The sequence below is a fragment of the Poecile atricapillus genome, chromosome 3 (genome assembly GCF_030490865.1).
Source record: "Poecile atricapillus isolate bPoeAtr1 chromosome 3, bPoeAtr1.hap1, whole genome shotgun sequence".
Classification (NCBI taxonomy): Eukaryota; Metazoa; Chordata; class Aves; order Passeriformes; family Paridae; genus Poecile; species Poecile atricapillus.
Window position 1 is genome coordinate 52967448 of NC_081251.1, and position 13457 is coordinate 52980904.

Consider the following 13457-nt stretch of genomic DNA (forward strand, 5'->3'; position numbering starts at 1 on the left):
GGTAAGCGAGACGCTAAACTTCCTCCCAAGTCGTTCCCAGCAAGGATTATCGCCCTGCTTGGCTCCCGGCCCGGCAAGCGCCCGCTAGCCCTCAGCGCGCCCGTGGAGCCCAGCGGGACGGGGCCGCCGGAGCCGCTCGCCCGGCCGGGAGGGATTTCTACATTTCCCGGGATTTACACAACTCTCCAACGCGCGCTCGTGTGCCCCACAACAACAACTCGCGGCGCCTCAAGAGGGGAGACCGGGGCTGCTGCCACCGCCCGGAGCTCTGGAGCATTGGGCAGGGGGCTGATCCGGCTCGTATGTTACAGGCGGGGAGGGAGCATGATCTTCCCAAATGCCTGGTGAGAGACGGACAGCGGGGCGACCCCGGCCGCACCGGAGGGCTGGGAACCCGGTGCCGCTCCTTCTCCCCGCAGGGCGAGCTCCAAGGATGCTCGGAACCCCGCGCTCCTCCCTCTGCGGCCCGGTGCCCGCTCCGCTCCCGCCTGCCGTGAGGCGAGGGCGGCGGGGCCCCCACCGGGCGGCCGCCCACTCCTCCGCACGGCTCCGCGCCCCGGCGGTGGGCGGCCCCCGCCCGTCACCCTGGGCAGGGCGGGCCTTGCCGGGGGCGGGCCGTCGGGCTTGAGGCTGTGCCGCGGCGTGGGAAAGCGCCTCAGAGAGGGTTTGCTCTGCTGGTGGTGCGGAGCCGTGCCCAGCCGTGCCGTGCCCGGAGCCCCCCCGGATTTATTTATCTCTGCCCCCACGCCGTGCACACGATGAAGCGACCTTGCGAGGAAACTACCTCAGACAGCGATATGGACGAGACTATAGACGTGGGGAGCGAGAACAACTACTCGGGGTAAGTGGGACACCTCCGGGGCCGCGGTCTCCGTCGGTGGCGCGGGCCGGGGTGCGCCCCGAGCTGGGGCAGGGCGAGGGGGAGACCCGGACACCCCCTTGGGATGAGGGTGGGGGGGCGACGGCCCCCCGAGGGCAGAGGTTATGTCCTCCTCCAGGTCAGCTGGCAGCTCGCTCATAGCCCACCAAAATTTAGCCCCGCGCTCGGACTGCCCGACCCTCGACATTACGCGCAGCCCTCGAGTAGCTTTGTGGATCACCGGGCTGCGGTTCATTAGCTCCGCTTAATTTGCCATTTGCAATCAGACCTCTTCCAAAATCGCTCCTGATCGGGCCGAACAACCTAAAGGAACCGGCGCCAGTGGGAAATGAGCCGTGGAAAAGTGAGCGGGAATCCTCAGCAGCTGAACTTCAGCAAACCCGCCGTGCGAGCCGAGGGCAAGCAGTGGTGTTTGCCCAGGGAGGGTCGGGCTGGGCGCGCTGCAGGGACGCCGAGGGGCTTCAGGGTTGCTCCTGCCAGTTTAGAGCTTCATGCACCAGAGCCCCATCTCATCCTCATCACTGGCTAAATGAATATTAAAAGATACTGATTTTTTTTTTATTTTTGGTGCAGTCATGATTAAATAAAAGCAACTTCGTACTCGAGGGTAGTACACTTTTAAAAGCAGATTTTGAATTCTGCTACTGGACAATGCAACAGAGCCAGGCTGGGCACCTGGCATCCTACTTGAGCATCTGCTGACTGCGTAGCAATGGGCAGACACGTCAAAACCCAGCAGGCCTGGCAGAGGTTGTGTCATCGGGTATGTCCACTTACCACTGCTGTTGCCACAAGGTTCGTGTGGATTTGGGCCTGTGGATTCTTCAGCTTGTACTTGGTAGGCAGGACTTTACATGCAAAGAAAATGAAATCTGTGCTGGACAGTGAGCTCAGAAAAGGACTTTATTTCCAACAGAGCGCTCTGTCAATTCAAAATGTATGCTGGGGTAGTAAAAACTGAAATGTATCCCTGTCTTCAGAAACACTGTGCAATGCAAGGCACATCCTAGAAGCATTGAAAATGGCATGAGAGGCACTATGCATACGTAGTATGGTGACCTAAGGTGTCTTCAGAGAGCGGTGTCAAGTTGTGCAACACCTGACATACTTTTGTTGCTTCGCAGGCAAAGTAATAGTTCTGTCATTCGATCAAATTCCCCAACAACAACATCTCAGATCATGGCCAGAAAGAAAAGAAGAGGGGTATGTTTCATTTAATTATTTTTGCATCTGACAGTTTGCGTGTGTGCTGTGATTTTGCCCTTCACTTTTTGTAAACTTAATGTGTTCTGTTTTTTTGGGAATAGATTATAGAGAAAAGGCGTCGTGATCGTATAAATAACAGTTTATCAGAGCTGAGGCGGCTTGTGCCAACTGCTTTTGAAAAACAAGTAAGCTTTTTCTTTTTTTTAAATATAAATTCTGTATCTCATCTGGAAATGTTAGTTCTCTTGTAAATCTCATTAAAATAATACTGTATGTGTCCTGATCTGGCACAAAGCAAGCATTTCAGTAAAATGCTTTGTTGTGGCAAAACTATTAGAAACATAATTCATTATAAGGCTGAAAAACATTTCCATTCTTTGGCTTGTTTTTCCCTTAAGGGTAACTGTGTTCATGTTGCCTCTGTTCTTTCGATGAATTCCAGTAGTGGTTTTGTTAAAAATGTGCTTTACTGCATATTAAATAAAAAATAAAAATACACAAACCCAACACAACTCCCCAAACCAGTACGCAAATTAGCCTTCTGTCTAAATCTTCAAATATAATTTACTTTGCTGCTACTTTAAGAGACCTTTTTTTTTTCAAATCTATACTTTCCATTGCAAATTGATCAGTCCAGTTTCATGAAAAGAGAGCATACAGTCTGGATTATTCATGTTTCAAGATGACCTTTTAGAACCGGTGCATTAGGAGGTGGAATAGGCCCATGTTGTATGAGGTAGTGAAGTCAGTGATATATTCAGACTTTCAGCGAGAAAGTATTTAGTAGGAAGTCTGGAAGGATGCAGTTAACTTTGGCTGAGCTTCTTGGTCATCAAATTACAGACCAAGAGCTTAGAATACAATGTTTTGTAAAAAAAAAAAAAGGCATTTTGGTTTCTCCATTCAAATTCATTTTTTTCCATATCCTGAATTTTATTTTTTGGGCTTTGATTCAATATTTAGCCTTGTTCCTGTTTTGCTAGAAGTGTCTGAAGATCTATGGATGTGTGCAACTGACACTGTGTTTCAGTAAAAATGAAACATCTGAAAATAAATAACCTGATTTCCTTGTAATAGTAAAAAAAAAAAAAAAACAGAAAGTAAAATCCGAGAGCAGGATTGGGAGGTGGTAAATGCAAGTGCTAACTACGTGGCAAGCACCACACCATGTTAGCCCTGTTTCATCCCTGGCCTGAACAGGAGCTGGCAAAAAAAAACCCACCAAAACTGAAGTATTGGTTGAAAGCATCACTTGTGTCACCTGCAATATGATTTTTAGTGACTGGTAGTTGTCACTGTGTCTTTGCATTGGTTCTGGCAAAACAGTGGCAGGGATGTTTTCAGCTAGATAAACAGGGGCAAAAGACAACAGTTTTTTGTCCCATTTTATTGTTTATTTCTTGAAAACCACAAACATTATAAAACAAGTCCTACAGAGCCTTTGGAAATTACCCAGCACCATGCAGTTTTTAGCTATTAGTCACTCTCACTGAGGCAGCTTTTACTGTGTCTGTGGAAAAGATGAAGTCTGAGAAAAGTACAGGATGTAGTTGCATGTTAAATGGGGAATTCTGACCAAAAATTCACATGCGCATCAACCTTGGTATGAGGAAAGCGTTGAAAGCAATAAGCAGATTGAAAAAAATTTTAGTGCCGTAAAAATGAGCGTGTGCATTTTCTGAATCAGAAAGTCCCACCATTTTCCTGCGATATGCCAGGGACAAAGTCATCAGTCTTTTCCCAGCTCCTTGACATTCAGCTCACTGGAGTTTCCAAGTTGGAGGTTTAGTTTCGCTTCCGCCTCCCTCCCTCCGCAAGCCACGGTGCTGCTCCCGAGTGTGGTAGAGATGAGCATTTGAAAAAGGGCCGCACAGCACAGTGTAAGCTTTGCCCAACTTAGAAATGTGCAACCTGGGTGAAGTTGGCCAAGACAGTAAGGTGGCCCAGATGATAACTAAGAGTAAAGACTGGCTCACAGGATGCGATCTGGCGATGACTGCAGCTTGCACAGCCCTGATTTTAACTGATGCCAAGGGATGATCTCTTGCACTGGAATTTATGTCGTCTGGGTGTGCTCCAGATATCAAAGGAAATTCTACCAAGCAAAATAGTTTTATTTGTACATTGATACACTAATACTAATACTATCTTTTGAATCGTTGTATTTTGTACTTTTCCAGTATCTCTTGTAGCTCTGTGAGCCACTCTCAGTGTCAGAAAAGATTTTTACTGACAGAGGAGCTACACTCTTTCACAGTATTTAGTCCTTGCAAAAAAGGCATCTCACTAACTTAAAATACTGTGGACCATGTGGCAGTTTTTTTCAGTCAAAAAATGAGAATGGGATATTCAACAACCAAATGACATGTTGAAAATTAATAGGCCATGAAGAGAGGGACAGTGCTGGGTGTGTGTCCGCAGGGACACCTACCGGTAATAGCACAAAAAATAACATTTCAGCAGGGTCTTAATCTATGGCCACACAGATCCCTTCTGCCAGCTCTCCACTTGTGTTTGTTGTTAAAAAGGAAGTCCAGAAAGTTACGTATTTCTCTCATTTCATGAAAATGTCATCTCTACACTACCTTCAAGGGCAGAGCTGTGCTGAGATACAGCCCTAATAAAGGGAAATTAGGGAGACGGTATTAGTTCTTAGACAAAGTCTGGGAAGCAGATGCTCACGAAAGAATTAAGCTGAGAATGTCCTAATGATAGGGGAAATTGAAACCATAAGGCTGAGCTCAGTGGAAAGTATATAAAATTAAAGTTTCTAGTACTCGTAAGCCTTTCTTTATATGTGCGTCTTATCTCAAAGGGATCTGCCAAATTAGAAAAAGCGGAAATACTGCAAATGACAGTGGATCATCTGAAGATGCTGCAGGCAACAGGAGGGAAAGGTAAGGAGCCAATGATTTTTTTTTTTACAATATTTGGGGAAATCTCATAAATAAAAGTGCTTTGAGGAGCTGTGATAGGCGTTTCCAGATTAAAGGAGTGGAAATCAATGCTAATGGCAGGATTGAACTCGTGGGAAAGAGCTACTGGGACAAAAGAAGCACTTGACCCTGGGCTTGTGTTTGCTTTCATAACACTGTGGGAGTAAAGGCTTCATTCACAGGCAGCCCAGTCAGAGATTTGTTTGGGGTTTCCAAAGAGCACTGAAATCTGCACAGGGAGACAAAACAAATACACAAACACCAAACATAAACAGGAGGTTTGTGGCAACAATTGTGTAGCAAAAAACCTGATGCTAAACCTCATTATTGAGCCGCTATACCAAAGGAAGTGAACGGAGAAGAACTTTAATTTATGTTGAAGTATTTTCTTTGTTCTGAAAAGACTTTCCAGTTCCAGGTTAGACCATCTTTTTCATCAGAACCAATCCCAGACTTGCTCTATGTAGCTCCAGGTATCTGATAAAGCATGTGGGCAGACAATGCTCTCTGCACTCACATTTCTATGCTGTATTTGTGTGTCAGAGGCTAGCATAGCTCCCTGTTGATGGGTGCTGGAGAGACGCAGTGGCTGCACTCGCTGACCCATTAGATCAGCCAAGCACCAGGAGTTGAGCATACCTCGCTTGTGCAAGCTGACAGTCCCAAGGCTGGAGGCCAGATGGTTTCAGCCACCCACAAGGTGTTCTGTGTAGTCATGATTTTGGAACTTACTTGGAGAAAAAAATTTGCTGGCATTCCATAAGCATGGTGCCACGTCCCGTGCCATCAACCGTGATCATACTTTGAATTGTTGTAATGGAAACCAGCTGATTTTTCACTCACCCAGTATGCCATATAGGTAGAGGCAGAGGCTAGAAAAGAAACTGCTGCTTTCTCTCTCTTACTTTTTTTTTCGATCAGAGTTTTTAGTGTATGACTGAATTATGCTCTTTTCCATACCTTGCAGCAATTAAAAATCTCAGAATCAGTGCATGCTTCACAGCAGATGGCTATAAGAAAGCATGTTAAAGGCTGGTGTTTTGTTATTTGTGAAAATTAACACCAAGCTGACATATGTTTTTTCTAGGTGTTAAAGAATTTTTTCTAGGAGTCCACTTAAGCTTAAAATTTATGGGTAACTTGTTTGATAAGAGATGAAAGGAATTTTGTTGCCCCTCAGGAAACAGATATACCTCTTGATTCCTCAGAAAATGTACAAAATTTGAAAAGGAAGTTAATGTACATATATAAAAAGTCCTTGAGAAAGCACTTTAGTTGACTAAAGTATGCTCTTGAAAATTATGAAACACCAGAACTGATCATCGTCGTGCAGTCTGTATTCAGGTGATTCAGATCCTCTGTGTGTCTGAGTGGTGGTGTTGCCTTTGAAGGTGTGGTTGCCTGCTGGTGTTCCACAAGCTCTGTCTCCCTCGCTGCATGGAGCACACAGTGCTCAGCTGCTGAGGGAAGCGGTGGCTGTTTGGCTTCATCCTCCCCACGCCTCCTGCGGCTCAGCTATCCCAGCCTGACCCCCACTTCACACTGCACATTGTTCCTCTGAGGAGCTGCAGCTCGGAGCTCCCACCTCTCCGATGTTTGCACTGACAGCGGGACGGCCAGGAGGTGAACCCAAATGGAGACCTAGTTTATCAGGAAGCTTCCTTCCCCGGCTTCCCCACCCAAAAAAAGTATGCAGGGGATTTTTTTATAAATGGGTCGGGTCAGGTGGCTGAGTGGGGCAGGGGGTGAAATGCCCGGGATGGGAGCTGCGGGACAGAGATGTTGGTGGAGCCCAGCCTCTGGCTGCAGTTGGATAAGCTGGATGTTGTTAGCAGTCCCAGGTCTTGCGGTCTTCTCTCTTTCTTGGTTGGTCTCTGCTGCCATGTCTCTCCTGCCCCAGCTGACACCAGCATTGCTGTGGCAGTGTGGGGAAGGATGAAGTGTTGTGGTGCGGGGAGAGGCAACGCAGGCTTATTTCTGCAACTGCCTTTCACACCATGATCCACGGTGGGTGGCCCATCACAATAACACCCAATCGCTTCACAAATAGTACAACTTTATCTGCTCCTTCTGTCCTAGAGATAAGAATAATCTCACTGCACAGATTAAGAAACTGTAAGAAAAAGAGGTTTGAGAATTAGTACTGGGCAAAGTTTAAGCTTGCATTTCCTGCTCACTTAAAATGTTTTACTTTGCAATCTAACTAACAGTTTTAAATATAATTTCTTCGAGTATTTTTAAAGTAGATGTTTGTTTTATTTGCAAGTATAGTTACTCCCACTTTGTAATTCATCTTGTGAGCCAGAGGGGGTTTTTTGTATCAGCAAAAAAATGAGTTTCATCATTTTTACCAGGGTCAAACACTTACTACTGAAGAAAGGAGAAATGGGTTCTGATACTCATATGCTACCCTGCATTGAGATCTGTCCTATTCCTCACACAGAAAGCAGGACATCCGTGATGGGGAATGGATGAGACTTGGCAAGTCAGGATGGGGTTGGCTGCTGCTCAGTACACTGATCCCGAAGTGGGCACAACAGAAGAAAACCTGACACGACTTCTGTCTCTTCTCTGATTTTCAGAGCTGCCTGGGCAGGCAGGCAGATGGCTCTGAGATTCTGTGCAGACTCCGCGTTTCTGCCGCCCTGACGCAGGTGTGGACAGTGGTCTCCTGTTCACATTGAGTTACTATTTTGGCCTAAGGCCAGGGTTTTTTGCTGATGGTGCAAGCAAGCAAAGGGGAGGAGTGATTTGTCAACAGTGAGCTGCCTGCAGAGAACTCAGTGTGGTTTAATTACAGCTTCACTTCAAATGAATGAGTGACACCTGGGTCAGTGCATGGGTTCATGTAACTCAAGTGACCTGTGACCTGCATGCAGTTCAGGTGTGTTACCAGGACAGATGAGGTAAAACCAAGAGTTCCTGTTCACTACAAAACACTGGCATGTGTACATGTTGTAGGATATTCTTGGGTTGGGAAAGAAACGAGAAACAACATTTTTAAGTCTCTCTCAGAAGGGGGAAGCCAGTGAAGGGGAAACTGGGAAAAGATAACCATCAAAACATAATGGAGCCTGGGAGTCCCAGCTCTCATCTACCCTCTGTTTTCATGTCTCGGCCACCATAGGAGACTGAAAGGGAGCCAGGATCACCAGGGCTTTGGGATGGCTTGTCACAGAGCCAGCAGCTCAGACTCAGGGGAAGCTGGTGACAACCACATCCCCCACATTTCTTCCAGTCCAGAGGGAGGGAGGCCGGCAAGCCCTGGCTTGAGCTGAGTGCTCTCAGGACTCCCAGGCTGGCTGACTCGTGGCCAGAGCTGGGAAGTGGTTTTGGCTGTGCGTCAGCCCCTCTGAAGCTGCTGGAGGTCCTGGAGCCTCCGGCACAGAAGCAGTCCCCACGCCAGGCTGACTGGCACCCAAGAAGGTACCCTCCTATCTCACCACAGCTGGCACGCCTGGCCTTTGTTTCTCAGGAGTTCACTCAAACCTTTGGTCGCAGTGGACCTGGCAGGAAGAAAGCTGTGAGGAGTCAGTGCTTGCGGATGGGAGTCCTCAGCTCCTCATGCTCGTTGATCTGCTGGCTGAGCCAGAGTTTCTCTCAGGTTCAGATAAGCAAGCAGACCTGCAGCAAAAGCCATCGCAATTTGGCAAGATGGAGTGTATGGTGGGCAGGGACTTGGAGCCACATCCATAAATGTGCCCAAGTTAATTCTGTAATGTGGACATGCAGCAGCGGAAACACTTCTTTCTAGCTTGAAAATTGATTCAAGTGAAAAAAGCCATCTAAAGTGCTAGCGTTTTTCAGCAAGGCAGAGATTATTTTATGACAGAGTACAAGGCATTTGCTGCCACATTCCACCATAAGAGGGGCACTTGATCTTTATGTACTGACACACATCACAGCCATGCATACCTAAAAATTTTCATTGCTAGTGAGAGGAAAAATACAATGCCAGCTTGGGAGTGGATAGGATACTGTTCCCCCAAGGAGACAACATTTAAACTAAAATAGGAAAGTTCCAAAAAGTGGAATAGGTTTCTGTGGTTGAAGGGCTGCAACTTAAACACAAGATTTTGTGCTCAACCCTTTTGGAAAGGGAGTATCTTTTCATGTGCATTTAATAAGACTTTTTTTTTCAAATGCTTTTTTGTCCCAAGCCTGTGGAGCTCCAGTTGCTGTTTGTTGAAATACCTCATGGGCCATATGACTGTCAGTCTTCCATCTCCAAATTAGCAATGGCATTACATAAAACGTTTTCTCAGTAAAGCTTTTTATTGTGTGTGTGCAGAGTCATCACAAGATGTTTTTTGTTTGTAGTTAAGCAACACCGTATGTCATATTGTCTTAATGACTCTGTGAAGTAGATGGGACCCCAGCAGCAGCTACAACTATCTCACAATGTCAAGAAATAGTTTGAAAGCGTTAGGATGAATGCCAGTGTAGGGAAGAAAAGGCAGGGTAGTACATGCAAGCTCTCTGATCTCCAGCCTGTTTCTTTGTGTGGATAAGCATCTCATTCACACATACAGGATCAACACTGCACTGCAGCAGCTTGCTGAGGAATTTCAGGAGAGGCATCATGTATCTTTTTAAGTGTCTTACGGACTTAATTCTTTTCATTTGTATATTGTCTGCGTAAACAACTGCAGCTTATTACATTACAGGGATGGTCACAGAGATCACTTACAGACCAGAGAACAAACTTCTCCTGTCGCACATCTTAACCCATAAATGGCAAACGGGAGATACGGTGGCAGGACTGGGTTGGCCAGCACTACATTCAACACATATTTTGCCCTCCCCTTGCAGGTTATTTTGACGCTCATTCCCTGGCCATGGATTTCATGAGCATCGGCTTCCGGGAGTGCTTGACAGAAGTGGCGAGGTATCTGACTTCGGTGGAAGGTCTCGACACGTCCGACCCCCTGCGCGTTAGACTCGTGTCTCACCTGAGCACCTGTGCCTCTCAGAGGGAAGCTGCTGCCATGACCTCCTCCATGGCCCACCACCACCACCCCTTGCACCCTCACCACTGGGCGGCCGCCTTCCACCACCTCCCGGCCGCTCTGCTGCAGCCGAACGGACTGCACGCCTCGGATGCTGCCCCATGCAGACTCTCCTCAGACGTGCACCCTCACGGCTCCGCCCTGCTCACGGCCACCTTCGCCCACGCCGATGCCGCCCTCAGAGTCCCCTCCGCTGGCAGCATCGCTCCCTGTGTCCCTCCTCTCTCTACCTCCCTCTTGTCCCTGTCGGCCACTGTTCACGCCGCGGCAGCAGCAGCCACAGCTGCAGCCCAGAGCTTCCCCCTCTCCTTCAGCGGCACCTTCCCCATGCTCCCGCCCAGCGCGGCCGCCGCCGCCGTGGCTGCGGCGACCGCCATCACCCCTCCGCTGGCCGTGTCAGCCACCGCCAGCCCTCAGCAGGCCGGCACCGGGGGCGGCACGAAACCCTACCGACCCTGGGGGACTGAAGTTGGAGCCTTTTAAGTCTCCCCCCACACACACACCTCTTCCTACCGCAGCTCCCTCCTCTCCCTCTCAGCACACGTGCATGTGCTCACCCCCAGGAGCCCACACATCCCCGCACCCACACCAAGCCTCCGGGGCTCGGTGTGGCCTCATGCTCAGCCTTCACCCAAAGGGCCTGAGAGGTGCCGGCGAGCCCAGCCAGGAACGGCGCGATTATCCTCACTGCAGGTGTCAGAGAGGACATGGGGAGACACCTTCTTCTTCTTCGTTTGTCTTGCTGGGGGCACCTTGAGCAAGCAGCAGTGGCTTTCAGAACAGTGTGACCATGCCGGCATGTAGAGGTTTCCTGCAAAATACGTAGAAATACGTAGGCATTAGAACTAATAGTTCTCCAGCTATGCATCCTTGTTTGGCAGAGGTGAAGGATTGCATCTACCAGGTCTCCCCAGGCGAGAAAAGGAGTTCCAGTTTCATAAGTGCCTGACATTGAGAAAATAATAAATAAATATATATGTGTGTGTATGTGTTCTGCTAAAACAAATAACATTGCACAGGTATGGAAATGGTTTGGGAGAGAGGTGAAATTCTGCATTCAACTTCAGAACTAGGATACTTTTCCAGGGCAGAGCATGCTCTTGAAGGGGAGAGGTTTTTCTAGCCAAAAGATTGCCGAGGAAGAATGTTTAGTTTGACAGGCCTAGTTCTCGCTTCCTTAGTTCACTTTCTTTGTACAGACTTGCCAAATTGTGACGTCTAGCATAGCATTGGTAAAAGCAATTATCTTATCAGTGCTGGGATTAATGAACGTTTTAGCATAGCCTGTGAGCCCTAAGGCACCCATTTTTATGGCTTAAACATGGTGCTAGCTCCTATCTGCACAAACAGTGAATTTGTCATGCACCCAGAAGTAACCGCCTGTTTAAAGTGTGCACACTTGGATACAGTTGATTCATGCCAATACAAGACACATTCAGTGTTGTAAGAGTTCAAGTTAACTTATTTAGCTGTATTTGGACATTTACTTTTAACTGATTCAGTGCAAGATCCCTCTTCCTTTCACTATCAGATTCTGGGAGAATGATCACTCTGGGTATGAATGAAGTTATGGTAGGGACGATTTTTAAATTGGCTATTAACATGCCAACATTGTAATGTGGGTTTGATTCCAAACCAAAATGAATGTATTAATGGGATGTGAGTAAATTATTTTGTCAATACCCAGATAACTAGTGCTGCATAAAATGGTTTGCTTTCATTTTTTATTACAGTGACTTAAAATAACCTAAGTATTTTAATACAACCAGTCAAGAACTAGAGATTTTATGGAAAAAAAAAAAAAAAAGGATAAAAAAAAGAAAAAACACAGCATGTATTATTATGCACTTGATTTCTCTGCTGTGTGGAGAAAGCAATAAGCATTGAAAATGTTAAACATTATGCAAAATATACTTTAAAATATTTGTTTTAAAAATACTGTACCTAGTTGGTCTTTTATGCATTACCTTGTTAACCTTTTTTCTATGCAAAAGTCTTTACATATCACTAATTAAATGAAGTCCTTTTTGACTGCGTTTTATGAATGATTTGTTGCAGTATTTGTTTGCTTTTGAGGAATACTTGTGGATTCAGAGTTGTTTTCTGCCCCTGGTAGCAAGCCTGTTGGCTGCTCTGTACTCTTCTGCTCCCCTTGCTCAGCAAGGAAGCCCATCTTTTCCAACGTGCCCTGGAATAGGCAGGGAAAAACAGCAAAACAGCATTGGTTTTCAGGCTTGCAAACTGGCTCTGCATTGATGGTATGGTTAATGATACAAGTTATTCTGTATCCGTTACTTAATTCTGTTAATTAATTCTGGAGAGCCCCAAAAATCATTGAGGTTTCTAGGTCCAGCTTTCCAAAGGGTTTGGAAGGTGAAAATGTTAACCCAATGACATAATTCATCCATAAATAAATGGAATGAGAGGAGGTAGTTTTTACTTCAAGTTCTGGTCTTCTAATTTGACAGTTCTCACTGAGGCAAGGGTTTGTTATGTTTCATCAGACCTGCTAAGCCCCGCTGTGGAAAGCGTGTAAAGCTCTGCTTATTAGGATGGGGATGAAGTTTTACATGTCTGAATGCCAAAAAAAGGGCTGGCAAGATCACACTACAGGTAGACAGACACTTCACCCATCATCAAAAGCCTCAGCAGCCTCAGCTCGGTGGCTCACTCCCTATCATCCTTTCTCCTAAATATTAAACCTGGAATCCATCCCTGCCTCAATCAGCTGGTCTCTGGCACTTAACTGAGGAGGGGTTATCATTCACCTGAAAAAATGGACAAAAGAGGAGGAAGAAGGCTTGCAACCCCTACACTGTTAATCACCCTTGATATTCTTTGACAGTAGTGTTGTTTGGGGGGAATATGACATTTTTTTTGTTAAGGGCAGAAATGCTGTACTGCTGTTTCAGCATATTTAGCAGCATACAGATGAGGTATCATTTCACTTTCTAAATGTGTATTTTCAAGAAAAAAGAGGACATTAATGGCTGGTAGATAAAAAGCAGGTTTATTTGCATGAAAGAGTAGGTTGCAGCCCTACTTCAATGTAAGCTGTTAACTATTAATGTAACCTGCCCTGAAAAAGCCTGGTAGGAGGTCTCCCAGGCATGTATCACCTTAAAAATAGGCACCCACTGACTTGGTTCCACCTAAGGTCTTGATGTGCCTCAAAACAGCATTTGTTTTCCAAAATGCAATATTCTGACTCATTCTTTAAAAATGGCAGTTTGAGAAGACACTGATTAGACACACACCGTGGATAGATTTGTGCAGCCTGTTTGTGCTTATCCCATTTTCACTTTCAAAAACCAGGCCAGATCCATGAGTTGCTGAGGTATCCTGAGTTGCCTGTGTGTCCTGAGTGCCTTTTAGTCTCCACTATTTCTCGTTGCATTGTCTTTTGGTTTGGTTTGAATCAAATCA

The 13457-nt window shown here is 46.5% G+C and overlaps 1 protein-coding gene across 1 annotated transcript; it reads left to right on the top strand.

Moving 5' to 3' along the window:
* Positions 1 to 437: 437 nt before the first annotated feature.
* Positions 438 to 12224, top strand: HEY2 (hes related family bHLH transcription factor with YRPW motif 2). Its single transcript, XM_058835199.1, has 5 exons — positions 438 to 841; positions 2005 to 2083; positions 2188 to 2271; positions 4902 to 4983; positions 9835 to 12224. The coding sequence occupies exons 1-5, from the start codon at positions 759 to 761 to the stop codon at positions 10512 to 10514; spliced, it is 1008 nt and encodes a 335-aa protein (XP_058691182.1). The 5' UTR covers positions 438 to 758; the 3' UTR covers positions 10515 to 12224.
* The last annotated feature ends 1233 nt before the right edge of the window (positions 12225 to 13457 follow it).